Source organism: Eptesicus fuscus, chromosome 13 (assembly GCF_027574615.1).
Source record: "Eptesicus fuscus isolate TK198812 chromosome 13, DD_ASM_mEF_20220401, whole genome shotgun sequence".
Lineage (NCBI taxonomy): Eukaryota > Metazoa > Chordata > Mammalia > Chiroptera > Vespertilionidae > Eptesicus > Eptesicus fuscus.
The window spans coordinates 76,109,148-76,129,042 of NC_072485.1; the positions used below are offsets into that span (position 1 = coordinate 76,109,148).

Consider the following 19,895-nt stretch of genomic DNA (forward strand, 5'->3'; position numbering starts at 1 on the left):
AGAGGAGATGAAGGGGAAGCTTCAGTTGTTTCTGTCCCTCCTACCAGGAAAGTAAAATTTCCCCGGAAAGCCTCCCGCTATGTTCTGGTCCTATCTTCTGGCTGGAGATGCCTCCTGGCCACCCCTAGCTGAAAGGGAGACTGGCAAAGCTCTCGTTTTTCCAGCCTCTGTAGGGAAGGCTGAAGGGAAAAGGGTTGAAACTAGTCATTGAGAACAGCCAGCCAACTGAAGAGGCCGCTGGTTCCTTCCTGCTACCTGGATTCCTAAAGTTGCCCTGGTCTCTGAACCCTCAATTATTTTTTTAAAAGTAATATTTTTTTATTGATTTCAGAGAGGAAGGGAGAGATAGAAACATCAATGATGAGAGAGAGACATTGATCAGCTGCTTCCTGCACGCCCCCTACTGAAAATCAGGCCTGCAATGGGGCATGTGCCCTGACCTGAATGGAACTGTGACCTTTCATGGGTTGATGCTCAACCACTGAGCCACACCAGCGAGGCTCAAATCCTAGTTCTTAAGCTTGCAGTTCCACAAACTATCTCATTGCCCTCGGTATAAAATCTCCGTATCAACTTCTGTTGCTTGGGAGCAGAAAAATTCGGACAGACCGACCCTCTTAAGTGTTCCTGCCAGGATAACCTGAGAACACGATGTAGGAAGTGGTGAAGTAAGCGTTAGCTACAATTCCTTTACCCTGGGCTGCACAGCTAGTTGATGCTGGTTGATGAGACTTAAACTCAGCTCTCTCATCTTCCAGCCCCTGCACTCTCCATTCCACTGCTGCCTCTCAGGCTGCAGTTCATTAAAAAATATGCTTACTCTGCGAGTGTGTGGGAAAACACCCGCCCAGGGAGAGAGGAATAAGGGCGGGCTGCATTTTTTTTTTTTTTTAGAAAAGTTCTCGAAATAGTGGGTGTTGTGAAGGAACGTGGAAATGTGTGGGCCATCCGCTCCTGACCAACACAATGGGGAATTCAGATGAGGAATAAAGACCGTTGGTGCTCCTCAAATAGCCAAAGCCTTCAATGTGACACAAACAGCTTCCAGTTAGAGCCCGCCCTCTGGCAGCAAGAGAGAGCCAGCCAGCGTGAAGGTGACCCTGCCCCGAGAGCCGGGGGCACGGGTGGGAGGCTGTGGGAGGGAACGGCCCAGGGGCTGGGAGCTGGGGCCAGCCCATCTGTTTGGAATTCCAGTTCTGGTGCTAACCAGTCGCAGGGCCTCAGGCAAGTTACTCAACCTTACGTGCCTCCAAAAGTGGGGAAAACAGCTTAGGTTCCTTGGAATGAGCGGACGAGTTAAGACAAGTGCCCTGTTTAATGTCACTGTCCTCTGCAGGGCAGCAGGTAATCCGCTTCTAGGTGTAGCTTGCTAAATTATCTGGAGTGGGTTCAGTGGTCAGGGAGGGACACCCCCTTCCCTGCTCCACTGTCCTCATCAATTTGCCAGCGCTTAATGGTGAATCAAGGAATCCACATAAGACTGTGTACTAGTAATAATCACAGTCACCTACTATGTGTCCCAGGTTTTGCTTATACATATTTTCACCACATGCATCAACTTTGTGTGGTAGAACTTGCCTTCATTTTATAGCTCAGAAAACAGATCCCAAGAGCTGACACGACTTTCCCAGAGTCACAACGAGTCCTGGGTTCAAACATGACTTCTGTCTTCGTATGTTCAGGCCGCTCTAACAAAAATTCCACAGACTGGGCGGCTTAAGCAGGAAACATTTCTCACGGGTCTGGTGGCTGGGAACTCCAAGATCAAGGCTCCAGCAGATTTGGTGCCTGGTGAGAACCCATGTCCTGGTTCCTGGGTGGCGGTCTTCTCACTGTCTCCTCACATGGTGGAAGTGGCAGGGAGCTCTCCACAGTCTCTTTAGTAAGAGCACTAATCCATTCGTCTGGGCTCTGTCCTCACGACTTAATCACCTCCCCAAGGCCCCACCTCCTAATACCATCTCACTGGGGCTTAGGTTTTCAACATAATAACGGGGGGTGGGGGGAGGGGGTGGCGGGGGGCAGGGGGACAACACAATTCTCATTCTGTAACAACTCTGCTGTATCCAAGCCACAAGTTCTACATGCTCCTAAAAGCTGTCCCGAGCCAAGGCAGGCATGGCCAATTGTGACATCCCCTTAAAGAGGCAGAGAATCTGGTTAAGGTGTGATGGTTGGCATTCTGTCCAGATGCAGAGCCAACGTGATGGAGAGGGAGTGTAGTCAAACCCAAGTCCATATACCCAATACACTGTAATACCAATCAGTAAAGCAGTGAGAATGCAACAAGGAAAGCGTTTATTCTTGAGAGGCAGCCAAACAAGGAGACAGGGTTTTGAAAGCTCAAATCCATCTCCCCAAGAGGAAAAAGAAGACGAGGGGTTTGAAGAGGGACTTGACTAGTACACGCAAAGAGAGAGGAGCTAAGTGATTCTAAGTCTAATAAACAATGGGATGCTACTAAGCTATTAGAAAAGATGAAATACTGTCATTTGCAATAACATGGATGGATCTTGAGACTGTCACGCTAAGCGAAACAGGTCAGGTGGAAAAAGTCACTCATATGTGGGATATAAAACAAAGCAACAAATGATCAAACAATTGGGAGGCAGACAAAGGAGAAGAGAGTCGATTGGGAATGGCTGTTAGAGCCAACCCATGTTCCTGCCAAACTTCCCAGGGCTGCGAGAGATCAGGAAAGGGACCCTGGTATGGATTGTAATAAATCTGAAGGGAGAGTGACTTCAATGACTCCAAACACATTCATTATCAGAAACTAACAGGCAACAAACTAAACACTGAAAGGAAATCCTGCTGAACCTGAACCCGTCCCAAATAGCCCACACCCTTTCCTTGGTACCTTGTAAGGGAAGCACCAAGATCTGTCACATGAGTCGCCAGGATTAGTCAGACTGAGGGGAGGCAAATTTCCATTGAAAGCCTTGGCCGAAACATGATCTAATGATCACTGGTGTGAAGGAATAAAGATGGGTAGGGACCAGTTTAGGCTGCTGGCCAGTTGAGATCTGAGTCAGTACCAGCTGTGCATGTGTGTGTGTGTGTGTGTGTGTGTGTGTGTGTATGTGCAAAGGGAGTCAGATATACAGGCTGGATGTCTTTGGGCAAGTTGTTTGACGTTTAAGAGAAACAGGCTGCCTCCTACAGTTGCTTGTGATGACCAGACAAGACAGAAAGGTGTGTGTGAAGCACTTGTAAGCTTAGAAACTGTCCAAGCGAAAGGGCTTGTCTAACACTGAGCAGCTTTTTCTCCCCATACTAGCTGATCCAGCCCAAGGAGCCTGTGGTACTGAGCATATAATTGGACCCAATAAGTATTTGGGAGCTTTTAAAAACAGTGTTATAGCCTGGCCGGTGTGACTCAGCAGTTGAGCATGGACCTATGAACCAGGAGGTCACGGTTGGATTCCCAGTGTGGGGTGTGCGGGAGGCAGTCGATCAGTGATTCTCATCATTGATGTCTCTCTCTCTCCCTCTCTCTCTCTCTCTCTCTCTCTCTCTCCTTCCTCTCTGAAATCAATAAAAATATATTTAAAAAAATTAAAAAACAGCCGAAACCGGTTTGGCTCAGTGGATAGAGCGTCGGCCTGCGGACTGAAAGGTCCCGGGTTCAATTCCGGTCAAGGGCATGTACATTGGTTGCGGGCACATCCCCGATAGGGGGTGTGCAGGAGGCAGCTGGTCGATGTTTCTCTCTCATCGATGTTTCTAGCTCTCTATCCCTCTCCCTTCCTCTCTGTAAAAAATCAATAAAATAAAAAAACAGAAAAAAAAATAAAAAACAGTGTTATGGGAACTGAAAGGGATCAGAATATACCACCCCCAAATATGCCATTTTGGCATAGGGATTATTTTAAATTGAAGGTAATTGAGAAACAGAAGACTCAGCCTAAAAGCAGAGCATAATCTCTTTTTCTTCCTATAAACGGAGAGGAAAACGGAGGAATGTTTCCTCTTGCAGTTCTGGCCAGCTCTCCACTTGGTGCTTTTGTCTGATGTCCTGTTAGGCTGGGATAGCTCCGGAGCGAGGCTTGTGGAATTTAGGGGGGGGGAGGTGGGGAGAGTAGAGGGGCTGAGCCCGGCTTGGGGCTGGAGGGGAAGGGTGCTGTGGTCGAGCGTAAACCCAGGCGTTGGGCCGGGCATTAGGGCGCGCCTGCGGGGCTTCACACTCGCGCCCCCCTGCCGGCGCCTTTCTCACTCCAGGGCCGCGGCCTGCCACCTGCCAGTGGGCGGGGCCGCACTCTGGGGCGTGGCCAACCGGATCTTAGAGCCCTGCTTGTTAGGGGCGGGGCTAACACGGAGGGGTGGGGCCTCGCTCCCTCGGGGCGTGGCCTGTGGAATCTCAGAACCCGGCTACTCGAGGCCGGCGCGGGTCTCCCGGCGCGGGGTTCCTCCCACGCAGCCTCCCATTCAAAAGATGCCGAAGGGGCGGCGCGGCCGCCAGAGCCCCACGATGAGCCAGCGGCCAGCCCCGCCCCTCTATTTCCCGTCCCTCTACGACCGCGGGATCTCCACGTCCCCGCTGAGCGACTTCAACATCTGGAAGAAGCTCTTTGTACCGCTGAAGGCGGGCGGGGCGGCGGGGGGCCGGCCCCTGCCCCAGGCGCCCCCGGCGCCGATGCCCCTGCCGCCGCCCCCGGGCCTGGGTCCCCCCAGCGAGCGCCCCTGCCCCCCGCCCTGGCCCTCTGGCCTGGCCTCCATCCCCTACGAGCCTCTGCGCTTCTTCTACTCGCCGCCGCCGGGGCCCGAGGCGGCTGCCTCGCCTCTGACCCCTGGCCCCACCACCTCCCGGCTCGTCTCTGCCTCCCACCCCGAGGAGCTGTGCGAACTGGAGATCCGGATTAAGGAGCTGGAGCTGCTCACCATCACTGGGGATGGCTTCGACTCCCAGCGCTGTGCGTGACCTCCCCGGGCCGCCGGAGCCCACCTTTCTTGGCTCCATGTCCCCCTCCCCAGGTTCCCCCCAAATGTGGCCTCAGGCTCAGACTCCAGCACCCAGGTGTCCCAGATTTCAAGCTGATCCCCCAGAACCCAGATTCCCCCCATCCTGGATTTCAACCGACTCTTTTCCTCAAACTCCATCCTGAGCCCCCAAACCTGGAACTCCAACCACCACAAACCCCCTCCTGAACCTTAAGCCTCTTGCACAGTAACACAACTACCCCTGGAGCCCCACCCACCACAGGCAGCCCCTTTCTCTAGAGTATTTATCTTCAACTGGGATCCTGGGCGGGAGGTGGGGGAAGTAGGGAAGGGCCGGTTGGAGTGTCTGTAGGGGGCAGATGGGAATTGTGCAAGACCCAGGGGGCCCAAGGACAATGCTGGATGATAGCTTCCCTGTGACACTCCCAGCCGCCCCGCCCCCCACCACCACCCTTGTAGCCGTCTCACCAGGGTCCTGGACTGTGCCATCTGATCTTAGGTTTGAAGTCTCAGGGATCTTACTTAACCAGGGAGACCAGGCGTGCTGGTGTGGGTGGGATTCCTGGAGCATGCAAGCTGACTGCGGGAGAGTAAACTCACACAAAGTCCAATTCTACTCCCAGAGGACTATTGCTCTGTAGAATATTCAGTAGCCATAGGCTGTTCTGCAGACTTTGTTTTTCCCATCACCCGTCTGACTAAGGCTAGCACTTGACCACTGAAGGCAAGCAGATGGTTCTCGAAAGACCATCCCCATTATTCTATAAAATTGCCCCCCCCCCCACCACACACACACACATACAGGGAAGGGGGTATGAAATAACCCAAATGTTTAGGTCCACGAGGCAGCGGGTCTCTAGAAACAATTCCTAGAAAACTTGGACTTTTCTAAGTCCTGTATTTCTCAACTACATGTTCTCCACTTATACATGTTTTGGATCCTAATGGTGTTGGGGCTCCTGTAGGGAGCACACAGTTGCATTAGCGGCGTTAGAACAAAGCCCTTCTCTCTACTCAAGCCAAGTGTGTCTTGCTCTCCTGCAGATAAGTTCTTGAAGGCGCTGAAAGATGAGAAGTTACAAGGACTGAAGACCAGGCAGCCTGGAAAGAAGTCAGCCTCTTTCTCCTGAGGAGCTGCCCACCAGAGCCCGGGCAGCCACCTCCTTAGGTGTTAGTGCTTAGATAATGTGTCCTGTTTGTTGTCATTTCAAAAATTGTTATTTTCTGTTCAGTATTTACTGCTGTTCTTGTTGCTCCCAGCATGTACTCCACATACAGTGCCCACGTACGCGGTAAATCTCATGGTGTCTCTCCTCTCTGTGCTGTGGCTGGGGGAGCTTTCTCACGGGGTCTGGAAGCGGCTGCCCTGCTGGCATTCAGGGGCTCCCAACACCAGGGGAGGGGACTCCCAACACTGCCACGTCAGGAGGGAATTGGGGAGAACCAAGGGCGATATACTAGTATATTTGGTTCTGTTGCTGTGTCCCTGCGCCGAGGGGCTCTTGAAGGACAGGAATAGTGGATTTGTTTGTTTTCCAACAGCTTTAGTCCTTGGAAGTATTTCATTTTTTAGTGGTTTCTGGACCACAAAACTTTTTGATGATCTAATCAAAGCCAAGGTCCACCCTAGAAATTAATATATTCAAGAAGTAGTTGAGAGCTGATTCTGTAACAGGCACCCTATGGGGCTTTTGCGATCGGGGATGGGGGAGACATAGACACTGTTATAAATAGGTAAATCATAATATGGTATCATAGATGATGACATACTAAGGGGGCGGGGGGAGTAGGGTAAGGATGGTCAGGAGGGTCAGCAGAAAGCAGGATAGAATTTCAAATATGGTTTCCTGAAGCGTTAATGTGTAAGCACGGCTTGAAGGTGGTTGAGGTTGATAGCCATGTGGCATCCTGGGAATGTTCCAGCAGAAGGGCCAGTACAAAGGCTGAAGGTGGGAGCATGCTGGGATGTTTGAGGTCTGCAAAAAGCCCAGATGGCAGATAAACACAATTTACCGTCTTAAATGGAGGAGGAGTGAGAGGAGAGTGGAAGGGCTGCTTGCAGAGAGGGTCCATTCCTGTGGGACCTTCCAGCCGTGGTGAGGACTCCGGGTTTTACTCCAAGTGGGAGGGGGCCTGGGTAGAGGATTTTCAGCCAGTGAGAGACTGGATCTGACCGTGCTGCTGGGCTGAGAACAGACTAAGGAAGGAAGGAAGCAGGGAAAGCAGTTTTGGCTGCAGTAATGAGTAATCCAGCTGAGTGAGGAGTGACAGGGCGGCCTCCTCTTCCCTTTCCCCTTTGCTTGGTGAGAGTTGTCTGTGGGGCACCTGCTGCCACCACCAACCCTGCCCCCCCTTGCCAGGTGCTGGCGAGGAATAAATGGGAGGAGTGAGATCTCCGTGACACAAGCACGCAAATAAAGAACAAATTATTTTATGAAACAAATCTTCAATCAAGTATAACATTTTTATTTATTTTTTATTTCTCAATATATTTTATTGATTTTTTACAGAGAGGAAGGGAGAAGGATAGAGAGTTAGAAACATCGATCAGCTGCCTCCTGCACACTCCCCACTGGGGATGTGCCCGCAACCAAGGTACATGCCCTTGACCGGAATCGAACCTGGGACCTTTCAGTCCGCAGGCCGACCCTCTATCCACTGAGCCAAACCGGTTTCGGCAAGTATAACATTTTAAAAAAAATATATTTTTTACTGATTTCAGAGAAGAAGGGAGAGGGAGAAAAACAAACATCAATGATGAGAGAGAATCATTGATTGGCTGCCTCCTGCACGCCCCACACGAGGGATGAAGCCGCAACTTGGGCATGCGCCCCGACCAGGAATTGAACCCTTACCTCCTGGTTCATAGTTTGACACTCAACCACTGAGCCACACCAGCCGGGCTCAAGTATAACATTTTTATACTTGGCATCTAGATGCCCTGCCAGGAGCAACTGTAGGTCGGAACCAGAGAATTTGTGAAGTTTGGGCTTCTTGCAAAAGGAGAAGGAAAAGGAGTTGGCCAATGAGGCAGATGTCTTAGAAGTGCCAGAATGTTGTCCTTGAGTGGACCGGAGGGGAGGGATCTAGAGGGATTGGCTACAGATGGCAAAAGAAGTGGTTCATCTCTGTGAACAGGAGGTCCCATCTGTGCGATGAGGGTGCAGACGCCGGTAGAAGGGTAAATGCGGTGGTGGGAGCCCTGGAAATTGCACACACGTGCCCAAAAGTCTGCAGCGTCCTCCAGGTGCTCATGCCCTCGGACAAGGTCCGGCTGGAAACCCTGGAAGTGAGTGCGGAGCCTGGTGGAACCCGCAAGTAGCAGCGCGCGCACGTGACTCTGGGGGTAGCTGTTAACCAGCTGCAGCTGCTTGTGGCCCAGCCAGGCGGGTGGGCACAGTGTCAGGTGAAAGCTCTTGCTTTCTAAAGCAGCCATGAATTCAAAGGTTTCCAAACACAATTCAGGCCAAATAAAGCAAGCTGGACGGTCCCCCTGCATCTGCAACTTCTGCTGCACCCACGGGAGTCCAAGCACCTTGGGCGGGGACTCCAGGCTCTGCCTCCCCTCCCCAGGAAGAAGCCAGAGTCTTGCTGGCCAGGCTGGTGGTGGTTAGAGAGCATCTTGTTCTCCCAGAAAACTTCAGGCTGGCCAGGCCAGTGAGGGGCGGGCTGGAGAACCTCAATGAGAATAGACCCGGCATCCGGAAAACCCAGCACCTATATCCAGTGGGTCTTGTTTCCCATTTCCTCCCCAGAGTCCCAATGGCCTCCACTCCTCCCCTACCCCCCACCCCACGGTGCTCCTAAGATTGGGCACACCCTGTGCTGAGCACAGCGGGAGGCCTTGGCATACACAACCTCATTTAATCCTCACCAGCACCTTGTGAAGTAGGTTTGCCATGTTTTACAAATGAGGGAACAGACAGACACAGAGCTAGGGAAAGGCAGAGCCCGGCCTGGAACGGGGCCTGGCCACGTTCTCCCAGGCTCTCTCGCTGGGTGAGGCACAGACTCGGGGGAAGCCCAGGTGAGCCTCGACAGGAAGCACCTGGCTCAATGCTGGTAGGGCATGGTTTGGGGGTTGGCTGGGTTGTTTCCCACAAACTTTGCGAGTGAGAATGGGGTTGACAGTATGATATTACAGCCAAGGTCCCAGGAATGCCCACACCCAACCCTATCACCTATCCCCTCCTCCCATGGCTTCGGTCGCAGGTCCTGTTATCAGGACAGTGGGGGGGCAGGTCATGTGATTGTCAGCCCCTCCCGAACAAAAGGAAATGGAAGAGGTTGCTCCCCAAAGAAAAGGATGATTGACAGATGGAAGCGAGAAGGGTCCCCGTTGAGAGAATACCATAGGCAGGAATAACAGAGAGCACAGGGCCATGCCGCCAGCCTGAACAGCTCCCGAGAGCCAGTGGTTGAATTTGCATGAAATCTGTAAGCTGGCTGTTAAATGCTGCCATTATTAAAAATTACACTATGTCAACTTACAATTAAGCTTTATTTAAAACTAAGGTAATAGACACTCAAAATCCATCACGTCCTAAGCATTTTGCTACATTTTACAATGACCTATGTTCTTGAGATTATTTCTATTGGTATCTGTCTGGTGGGGGGCTAGGGTGCATTACTTCCTAGTAATGTCCTGCTGGTGACCAGAAGCCGGCTGAAATGGGAGTTTTCATGCCCTGAACTTGACAAATGTACAGATTAGAGGTGTGCCTTCCCCCACCCTCCTCAGCCAAAGCGTTGGTGTTAAACATTTACTAGTGCTCCACCAGATAAACAGGAAATAAAAGTACCGCTTTGTTTATAACTGAACTAAAGGTGAGCTGCTTCGGAGCCTTGCAAGCTGAGCTGAAGGTATAAGTGAAGCTCTTGCTGCCGCTGGCTCCTGTGCCCACTCAGGTCCACACCTGGCGGAGGGGACGCACCTGCCCGAGCCTGCTCAGGAAGGCAGGCTTTCCCCTGTACCGGGCCCGCGGGGAGCACCGGTGTGTGGCTTTAAAGGGGGAGTGAGCCTGCCCACTGGTGAAGCAGGGCCCAAGGAATGTCCTGGACTCGGACCCATCAGATTAGCAACATCTACTTTGGGGAAATTAGGGTAGAGGGAGGGCAGAGTAACAGCCGGCAGGGGTAGGCCTGAGGTCCTTCTGAGTCAGGACGAGATCTCCGAAGTGATCTTTTCCCAGGATCATCTCGTGAAGTCGACTGAAATCACGGACAAGCGAGATTGTGCCTTGGAAGCTGATTTATTTGTAAGCAAGCCCAAAGCTTACAAAGCTGCCCAGCAGGGGAGGGGAGAGGTCCCGAACAGGGTTGCCAATGAGGCTCCTTGGTCTGGGGATATACTAGTCTATATCTGCTAACCAATAAGCCCCCCTGGTTCTCAAGGCCCCTCGCTTCTTTCCGCCTTGTTCTTCCTCTGGCCATGTAGCTACGCCACTCTCCCCAACCCCCGTTCCTGTCATTTCCCCGTTTGCATATCTTTCTTCTTAGACTCTGAGAACAACCTGTTGTAGCCCGACATCTGGCCTTGGAGGTTTGGCCAAGCTGCCTGTTAGTTATTTTTCATCTGAAGTGATTTGCTCGTTATTTTCTACCTGACCCCTGTCCTTTTCTGTCTAGGTGTCTCTAACGTCTCTCACTTCCTCTCCAGGGGCAACCGTTTGCCCAGCATGGATTATGAAACCTGATAGCGCGTGTAGCCAGCTATTTATAGCATGACCCTTCCATCGAAGATCTGCTAGTCCGAGAGAAATAGGAATGTCAAGTGTGATGGGGAAACCTCCAACTACCTTATCCAAGTAATCTGTGCCCCACGCTGTGGCCAAGGGGGTCAGGCAGGACCCAGAGCCAGCAGAGGCCTGGCTCCATGGAGAACAAGGAAGAGAGAGCTGGTCACCACTTCCGGGCTTTCTGTCTCCCTGGAGGGGAACACCAGGGGCTGCCTCATGGAACACTGCCCCTTGCCTTTCAACGGTGTCTTGATTTTGTAACCAACCAGATACGCGACCTTGGGAAAGTTATCTGACCTCTCTGAGCCTGTTTCCTCATCTGAAACATGGAGACAATGCTCTCAGAGGATGGTTGGGTGGGGACCACAAAGTGGCGGCTGTGAAACTTCCACAACAGGGAGTCATTATCATTATTACTTTCCCGTGTGTTTAGGACACAGCCCTCACTGTTGAGCTACTGGTGCCTGGAGAGGTGGAGACCACAGGATCTGAGCTGGAGGGAGGCTCGATCTACAGGTGGGGAGAAGCCTTGAACTTGCAGAGCCCAAGAGTGATCAGGGGGGCGAGCTGGCTGGGAGGCAGTTGAACTCTTTACTAGGGAGGGCCAACCACATTTCTCCCGGGCGGCATCACATCGCCCACAGCCGACAGGCAAGGCCAAGGGCTCGACCTCCCCGTAGCCGGTGCCCCAAAGAGGGTTTTAGTCATCACCTCGTCCTTTCATCCCGTCCACACCAGGGCATCAGCACATCCAAGAAGGTGTCTGTGCAGTGAGGGAGGGAAAGTGACCAGAGAGAAATGCAGAAAGTGCATCCAGGACACAGCGGGTTGGGAGGAAAACGAAGGCCACTCAAACCAGCTGCTTAAGTAACAAGAGTGGCCACCCACAGGGTTCTTTGTCTGCAAGCTCAGAAACTAACGCGAGAGAAACAAAAAAGGAGGCCTTCAGGCCTTTGGACGGAAAGAAGGAGGTGCTGCCGCTGGACAGCTCAGCTCCAACCAGCATTCCCTGGAGAGGAGCGGTGACTGGCTTACCTGGCCGACATGTCCCTGTCTGTCCCTGTTTGGGACAGGTGGCCAGGGTCCTGTGATTGTAGCCCCACCAGAGGCACCAGGAGCCGGGGAGCAGCTACAGACGAAGACACCACCTGTCCCCTCATGGGCCTCATGCCAATTGGCACCAGGGCCTGGAAGCCACCAGGAGCCTGGGCAGCTGCCCTCTTACCTCTTTCTTGCTACATATACCTGTTGCACCCGACGCCCTCTCCTGTTTTTTCTCATAACTTAGTGACTCATGGGAACCATGTTAATTTCCAGAACAAACTCTTTCCCAGTCCAGTTCCTCAGAAAAGAATGGAGTGACTCACCCAGCTGGCTTCCAGCTGGGTTACAAGTTGGGGGAGAGGCGGGAGGGAGCAGCAAAGGTCACATAATCCGCTGATGATTCAACAGGGGTCTGAGGGGCGATTCTTCCGGAAGGAGGGGAAAAGATGAGCTAGCTCATCCGTCCATTCACAAACTCACCCAGGACCATTGCTCTCATCTCTGAGTTTATCTGAATGCAGCACAGACATTCTGTCACCGACACAGTGCACATACATGACGCCTGCATTCATGTGCTCATCTGTTCGTTCATTTATCCATCCAATTGTTGTTTTCAACAAAGCTGGTTCTAAACTTCTCGGAGCCCTTAACTCACGTGGAAATATGTGCACGATCACGCCCCCTGCCCGGGTGGTTGGGAAGTAACTGGGATAATGTGGGTCCACTGCTCACCACCTGACACTCAGCCGGTGCTCACCATCGCTTTGCCCCTTAGGGTCTGCCGGACAAATTGGCATCAAGGTTTCTGGTCATGAACACAAAATGCTCCTGTTTCTCTCGAGGTGGGATCCACCAGGTGGCAGCATGGATGTGGAAGTGGGATGAATCAGCCCCCTCCCTTCCCAGTCCTCTCACACGCAGGGCTGACATTATCAGCGTGTTCCGTATTATCTTCTAGAAGAAAATCCAATTTAGAAGCCTTCTGGGAGGAGGAGACGCTGCGGTGATTAACGGCCTTCGTGAAAGATAAACACAAGAGCAGCCCCGCCTTTCCCAGGGCTGCAGGTGGCTGCCCTTGGGGAGCCGAGTTCTTAGTGCCAGGAAAAATCCCAGAACCAGTTTCAAGGTGAAAATTCCAGTTCCCAGGAGTAAGCAAGCTGGGCTGCACTCAGTCATATATTGTTTGTGTTGGCGTGCTTGGCCTGCAATAACAAAACACCACAGACTGGGTGGCTTAAGCGACGGACAATCACCCCTCACAGTCCCGGAGTCTGGGAAGTCCAAGGTGAAGGCGCTGGCCAGTTCAGTTCCTGGCGGGAGCTCTCTTCCTGGTTTGTAGATGGCTGCCTTCTCTCTGTGTCCTCAGGTGGCAGGGCCAGAGCGAGCCTGGTGTCTCTTCCTCTTCTCATAAGGACATTCATCCCATCAGGAGGGACCCTCCCTCATGACTTCATCTAAACCTACAACCCCTGAATCTCAACACACTGGGGATTAAGGCTTCAATGTGTGAGGGTGGGGATGGACGGGGAGACACAATTTGGTCCATGGTATTATTTACAATGAATTCTTATTCCTCTTTCTTCTTTTTTTCTTCTTTTTTTTTCCTTTTTTTGTTAATCCTCACCTGAGGATTTTTTTTCCCATCATTTTTTTTTTTTAGAGTGTGTGGAAAGGAGGGAGGGAAAGAGAGAAACATCGATGTGTGAGAGAGAAACGTCAATGTGAGAGAGACACATCGATTGGTTTTAGGGCATTGAACCTGCCATCCAGGTACCAGGCCTGTCTCAGCACAGAGGCGGTTGTCCCACCCCTGCTACACATTCCGAGGGCGCCGCAGCCCTCCCAGTCCTCGCTTGGTCTGCAGAGAACATTGCTGTGAACTCTTTGGTGAGCAACTCAGACCCTGTGCAAGGACACAGGTCCACAGGAGCTACCCCCAAAAGTACTAAGTGCCCCTGCCACTTTCGTAAAAGCTCCCTGTGGTTGTGTGGAGCCAGCCTGTCCCGTACTTTGAAAATATCTTCAGACTGTAACGATGTAAAGCAGAGATACCTTTTATTTCTTCCGTCAATTCAACGCCAGAGAGAAGCCTTTGTGCCTGATAGGGTCAGTGAACCAAGAACAAATTTCCAAAGTCAAAATATTGAGTCCTCAGTTCTAAAACCCTTACCTGCTAAAAATCCCTCTTCTTAAGGAATACCAGAAAATTCCTTAATCTGACCAATGCTCCAATATGCAATAGCCAGAACCACATTGCCACGACAGTCCCCTATGTTCCTTTTCCTCTCCATCTTTATTTCTTATTCTTCAGGCTACCTTCTACTCCCTCCTGACAGCCTCTGTTATGGTGATCTACGCCTTACCCAGCCAGTTCTCCTCCATATTTCCAGTCAACCCAGCCCACATCCCTGTTCATGGAGCAGGATGGTCTATTTCTGACCCCCTCAGAAGGAAGCGGGGGAGGGCTCGTTGTAGAGTGTTTGTGAAACCTACAGCAGCGGCCAGTAATGTCCTAGGCCTTCATGTTCACTCACCACTCACGACTCACCCAGAGCAACTTCCAATCCTGCAAGCTCCATTCATGGTAAGTGTCCTACATACTAGTAAGTGCACGGCCTACACTGGGGATCGAGCCTGCAGCTGGGCATGTACCCTGACTGGGAATCAAACCGGGACCTCCTGGTTCTTGAGTTGATGCTCAACCACTGAGCCACGCCAGCTGGGCAAAAAGCAAGCTCTTTAATATGTTCAGTGAAGGCCCATCAGAGTCCAGAGCCAGCTCGGATAGCCCATTTCAGAGACCAGGTAACCAGCAGTGCTTCTACCTTCCAGCGTTTGCCAGAGCTCTTGGGCTTGGAGGAGAGGTTGGTGGTGAAACTGTTATGCCAACAGAACTTTATTTCGGGTCCAAGGAGTCAGATGGCTTCTCCATAAATGTGGGTTTGTCCACGTGCAAACACAGGCACTGAAATGTTAAGATAAAGTACCCGACTGTGCAAACCAGTATTCGTCATGAGCGCACCTCCCAGAGGTCAGAGAGAGGTCCAAAGCAATGATGTGTCCAGCTATCCATCTGTGCACCTGTTACAGGTAATGGGCCATCGACCTCACCCTCACTAATGTTCCCATTACTTGGTTCTACACGCCTTTGTAGGCACATTCTTTCTGACTTCCAGTCGCCAGCAGAGCTCCTGAGTCGGATGCATGACGTTTATGCACAGACGTCCAGAGGTCGTCCTTTGGAATACTTTGCTCTCCTGCTTCTGCTGGGGACCCAGCAAGGAGAGGCTGGGTTTGCCGTGTGTCGTTTCCACCTCGCTGGGTCTGTGTCCGTCTGCCACTCCTGGGACTGAAGTAGGCACCAGCACTTCCTTTCATTTGTCCTGAAAAATAAGAGCAGCCAGGGTCCAGGAGGAAAGAAAAAGAGAGTGGAGGAGCAGGGAACCCTTCGTTCCTGGGCCCACTGGCTGATTCTCTGCAATGATATCCCACCAAAGCATTTTGTGGAGACTCCAAGTTTATTTCTCACCTCTGCAATGAGGCTGGCTTTTGGGGGTGTTCCTTTGCGCACATTTGAGCCTTCTTTACAGAGGAACAGAGGCGGACAAAACCACTCCTTCGGTCTCTGGGTGATTCTGGAAGTGCTTGCAGAGAGTGCTTCAGTAGATTAAGCTCCCGTGAGAGACACACTGCACTGCTGCCTGAGCTGCCACGTCTCAATGGGGCCACGAAAGCCCCAGGGGTGGCTCTCCGTCAGGGCATAGGGCCTCCTGAGAACACTGAGTTGGTTTTTATTTGTCTACTAGAGGCCCGATGCACGAAATTTGTGCAAGAGTAGGCCTTCCTTCCCCTGGCTGCCAGCACCGGCTTCCCTCTGGCACCCGGGACCTGGGTTTTCCTCTGTCACCAGGGACCCGGGCTTCCCTCCGCTGCTGGCAGACACCTTGGATCCAGGCTTCCCTGCTTCGTCCGGAAGGTCGTCCGGTCTAATTAGCATATTACGCTTTTATTATTATAGATTTTTGTTACAGGAGAGAGGCCCTCTTTCCTGTACTCAGAATCTCCTTGGCCTCAAGGCTACTTATTACTCAATATTCTGCTTTCCTAGATTTTTGCTTTGAATACGGCCCATCATGGCCTCTTGGAGTCCTGACCACTCAGAGTTTCTACTGCTAAGAGACTCTGCTTCTTGGTATTTCCTACAGAGAATCCTGTTGGCCTAGCCCCATGTGCGGAGCCGGTTTTTGTGGCTGCTCAGCCTAGGAATGTGTGTAGCTCTTGGGTCGGGTGTCTCTCTTGTCCACGCAGCTTAGGCCAGAGGCTGAGCATGGAGCATAACACATGGTCTCCGGAACGGGCTGAACACGGGGCAGGCATCGTGAATGCTGGGCGCAGCACAGGGTGGGAGGGGCAGGTGGTCTCGGGAGTTTGTGTCCATACCACGTCATCCCTGGATTTCCTGGGAGCCACTAACGTGGATGGGACTTCTTTCTGTTCTAAAGGCATGTGAGCTGGCATTGGCTTTTTGGCCCCAAGAACACAGCCATGGATAGGCGGCTTCTCTGGGACCTGCGGATGGCCATCGGCTCATGGCCCAGGCTGTGACAGCCTCTGAGACCACACAGGGTCTGCCACGCCTGCAAGTGTTGTGAAGGGGGTTCCATCTCAACATCTGGCCAAGGCAGAATGAGAAACAGGCAGGTTTGGGGGTAGGAAAGCCTTTGCCATTTTATTTCACAATAAAAAATTCTGACAGCACAAGAACACTCTGTTCCCGGCAGTGGCCAAGGATGTACAAAGTTAATTAGGAAGCAAAGCCTTAAATGACAACAAGCTGCCGCCAGAGCATCTGTCCAGTGCCTGTGTTTGCACACTGTGTCTCAGAGGGTTGGTAAGGAATCGTGGTCTGGGTTACATCCCCTTCAAATCACTAACAACAACAACAGCAGCAAAATACAGCTCTAGGAGAGGCTGGCTTTGGTGGGCACTTAAACACTTAGGAAAAAGTCTTTGTTTTTTTGTTTGTTTTTTTAATGTTATAGAATATAAAAATTTTATAAAACATGTGACAAATTAGTCTTGTGAATGGAAGGTGCTGACATATTTTGCTTGATAAAACTGAATTAGAAAGCTAATACTTTAGTAAGAATACACTTTTCAAAGCATTTTCACATATATTAGGCCACACGATCCTCACAAACACCACCAGAGGAAGGAAGTGCTGATGCTGTTATACCCATTTCACAGGTAAGGAAACAGAGGATAGTTTATAGTGAGATGACCAAGGCCTTGACCATTTGTTACACCTTTTTCAAAATTCCCAGACCAATGATAAACCTTCTCTCATTTTGTGTGTGGGTGGAGGGTGAGTTTAGATGCCGGAGACTAAAGCCAACAGCAGTTAGCATATATAATTCAAAAAGAATCATTGGAAGGCCAATGGACTTTGATATTCAGCAGGGCTGAAAATCATTATAATATTCCCTGCTGTGGGTTCAATGACTCAAGGCAATTCCCTAACCTGATAATCCATTTTACTGTTTACCAAACTTTACCTTTGATATGCCTATATGCATTGCTAAAGGACAAATGTGTATTCAAGTAAATAAAAAGTGGACCAGGCCAGAAGTTGGTGTGTCTCTTCAAGAAAGAGGCTCCCTCCTGGCCCCCAACACCTTCTAAATTCATATTTCTTGCATAGCATTTTCATTTGTGCATTGGCCTCTCCTTCAGATCCTGAACCCTGCTGCAAAGGTCGCGGCATTTAGACATCAGGTACAGATGAGGGAACATAAGGTGAGGCCACAGTCTGGCCCAGGTCAGAGAATAAAAATAATTAATTTCTAGATTTCATTATATAATGGCTTTCACTGAAGTGTGGGTTTGACCTATGGAGACAAATTCTGCCATTTCCGAATTTCCCCTTTTTTTGAAACCTGCATAATCACAGCAACTTAATATCCTCTAAAAGAATTTGCTTCCAGCACTATTCATTCTATTTTGTAAACAGTCCTTTTCGACATGCTAGCACTTAACACAGGCTAGAATTCTGTACATGTTCACCTTAAGAAATCAAGAGACCTATCAATTATTGGGAACACTAATTTATTATATTTAGAAGGGCAGAGCCACAAGAATGTAAGTCTCCCTTGAAACCAATTTTGTTTCAAAAGACACTGCTGAGAGGCTCAGGGGTTCTCTCATTCATGTAAGGGTGCGGCCGTGAGCCACGCTAATAGCACCTGAGCTGAGGTGATGCATTTCGATTTACAAGTATTTATTGTCTGCTGAGCAAGACAGTGTGCTCACTGGGCCTTGGTCAGAAATCGCTTCTGAGGCCCAGCAGCAGTATCAATAGCACTGTTGGTGAGTGTGTGGGGGGGGGGGGGTTGGGGCGGGTCTGGCCAGTCCGCCAAGGTTTCAAGCTCATGCATTCTCACTGATGTGCACATCAAGGATGCCTTCTCCTCTCTGTGGCAATGTCTGTAGTGACTGCTCACCTGCTGGCTGGCATCCTAGGACCTCTGGTCAATTCCAGTCGCTAGCAAGTTCCTTTTGGAGGTCCTGTCCACTCATACTTCCTTCTTTGGGGACTAGCCCCCAACAAATCCCCTCATTGAGAGGGCTGGCCCAGGGGACCATGCTCGCATTACATGACCCTGCCTCCTTGTAGCTGGTTGGATAGACACCTGACCCAAGGAGAGTCCAAACTACTTTCTAGTGTGTGGCGGAAGGAATGTATTAAGTTTAACTTCCGTTCTCACATTTTAAGATAATATCTGTTATTTTATTTATTAAACACAGAGTACCTGTGTGTTGTGTAGGAAAAAAAAGCAGCTTATTTATCTGTAATCAATATTTAAATCTTTGATCCATTTCCCAAATTTCTGCCTGCTAGAGAAGCATTTCCTTTAGTCAGGTATTTAAATCCCTTTCCACCTCCATCTGCACTCTCAGAAGTTATTGTTTTTTAATCACAAATCTAACAATATTCTATCCATTCTTCCATCAAGATTGCTCAGAAATCACATGTCCTTCTGTTGAATTCCTAAATTAACAAATGTACCGTACAATTTGTCTTGGGTCCAGAGAATTGAGTCTTACATAATCCAGTCTGATTTGGTCAGCTCAGGCTGCCATGACTAAGTACCACGGACTGGGTGGCTTATAGACAACAGAAATGTACTTCTCACAGTTCTGGAGGCTGCGAGTTCAGACCAGGGTGCCATCATGGTAGGGTTTTGTTGGAGACTCTTCTGGGCTGAAGACTGCCAAATGATTATTTTATCCTCACAGGCAGAAAAGAGGGCATCCCTTTTATAAGGGCACTAATCCCATTCATGTGGGCTCCACCCTCATGACCTAAGTACCTCCCAAGGCCCCACCTCCTAATACCATCACATTGGGGGTTAGGATTTCAACATATGAATTGGGTTGGGGGGAGAGCACAAACATTCAGTCCATTGCACACCATGGAAGAGACCATTCCTGCTCCAGTAACACTGCTATCTCAGGTCACAGGTACCAGGACACACAACAGACATTTAGACATTTTCCTGAACCTCGGGATTGCCTCCCCAATGCAGAGCACGGAATCTGCTGCCTCCCAGTGACACGTGGTCATGGCCCCTCTGGCTGCCTGTTTGGGTCCATGGCATTGAGAGGAATATACCCCTAGCCTTGAGGAGCAGTTGAGAATACCATTTCCTTGGCAGTGTTCTCTAGAAAAAGCCAAAATGCATTTCTTTTCAGACTGCAGGAAACTCACATCAAAACGAGTTCCAAAAAAAAATGTTTATTATGCTACAAAGGCATTGTCCTCTATACACTTTATCTGAAGTTCTTTACACATTCCATCATCTTTTTTCCTTCACAGGAACATAGGGAATGTCTCAGATGACCCTCGTCTACTTTTTAAACCTCCTAGCATAGTTCAAGAAACCACAGACAAGCATGCAGGCAGCATGGTGAAATGGGAAGCAAGTTGGGTCATGAAATCAGCAGGCGTGGGCCGGGGTCCTGGGCAGGTCACTCCACTTCTCGGGACTCTGCTTCCTTCTCCAAGGTCACCACCGTCCTGTGGCTTCTCCAACTGCCTGGAGGGTCATGAGAACCACAAAGCCTCTGGGCTCTCGTGGAACTCTATTTTCACTTCCACGAGGCACTTCTGAA

The 19,895-nt window shown here is 50.6% G+C and overlaps 2 protein-coding genes across 2 annotated transcripts in view; both read left to right on the plus strand.

The window, feature by feature from the left end:
* LMO2 (LIM domain only 2) overlaps positions 1–19,895 on the plus strand; it is a 208,958-nt gene that overhangs the window by 93,227 nt on the left and 95,836 nt on the right. The gene's annotated exons all lie outside the window — the stretch shown is intronic.
* On the plus strand, positions 4,322–6,238 carry C13H11orf91 (chromosome 13 C11orf91 homolog). The gene is made up of 2 exons (XM_008146824.3): positions 4,322–4,913; positions 5,986–6,238. The coding sequence occupies exons 1-2, from the start codon at positions 4,436–4,438 to the stop codon at positions 6,069–6,071; spliced, it is 564 nt and encodes a 187-aa protein (XP_008145046.1). The 5' UTR covers positions 4,322–4,435; the 3' UTR covers positions 6,072–6,238.

Excerpts from the sequence above, each read along its gene's own strand:
- C13H11orf91 (XM_008146824.3), top strand. The coding sequence starts at position 4,436 with ATGCCGAAGGGGCGGCGCGGCCGCCAGAGCCCCACGATGAGCCAGCGG. Across the intron at positions 4,914-5,985 it reads TGGCTTCGACTCCCAGCGCT|ATAAGTTCTTGAAGGCGCTG; the intron begins GTGCGTGACCTC and ends GCTCTCCTGCAG.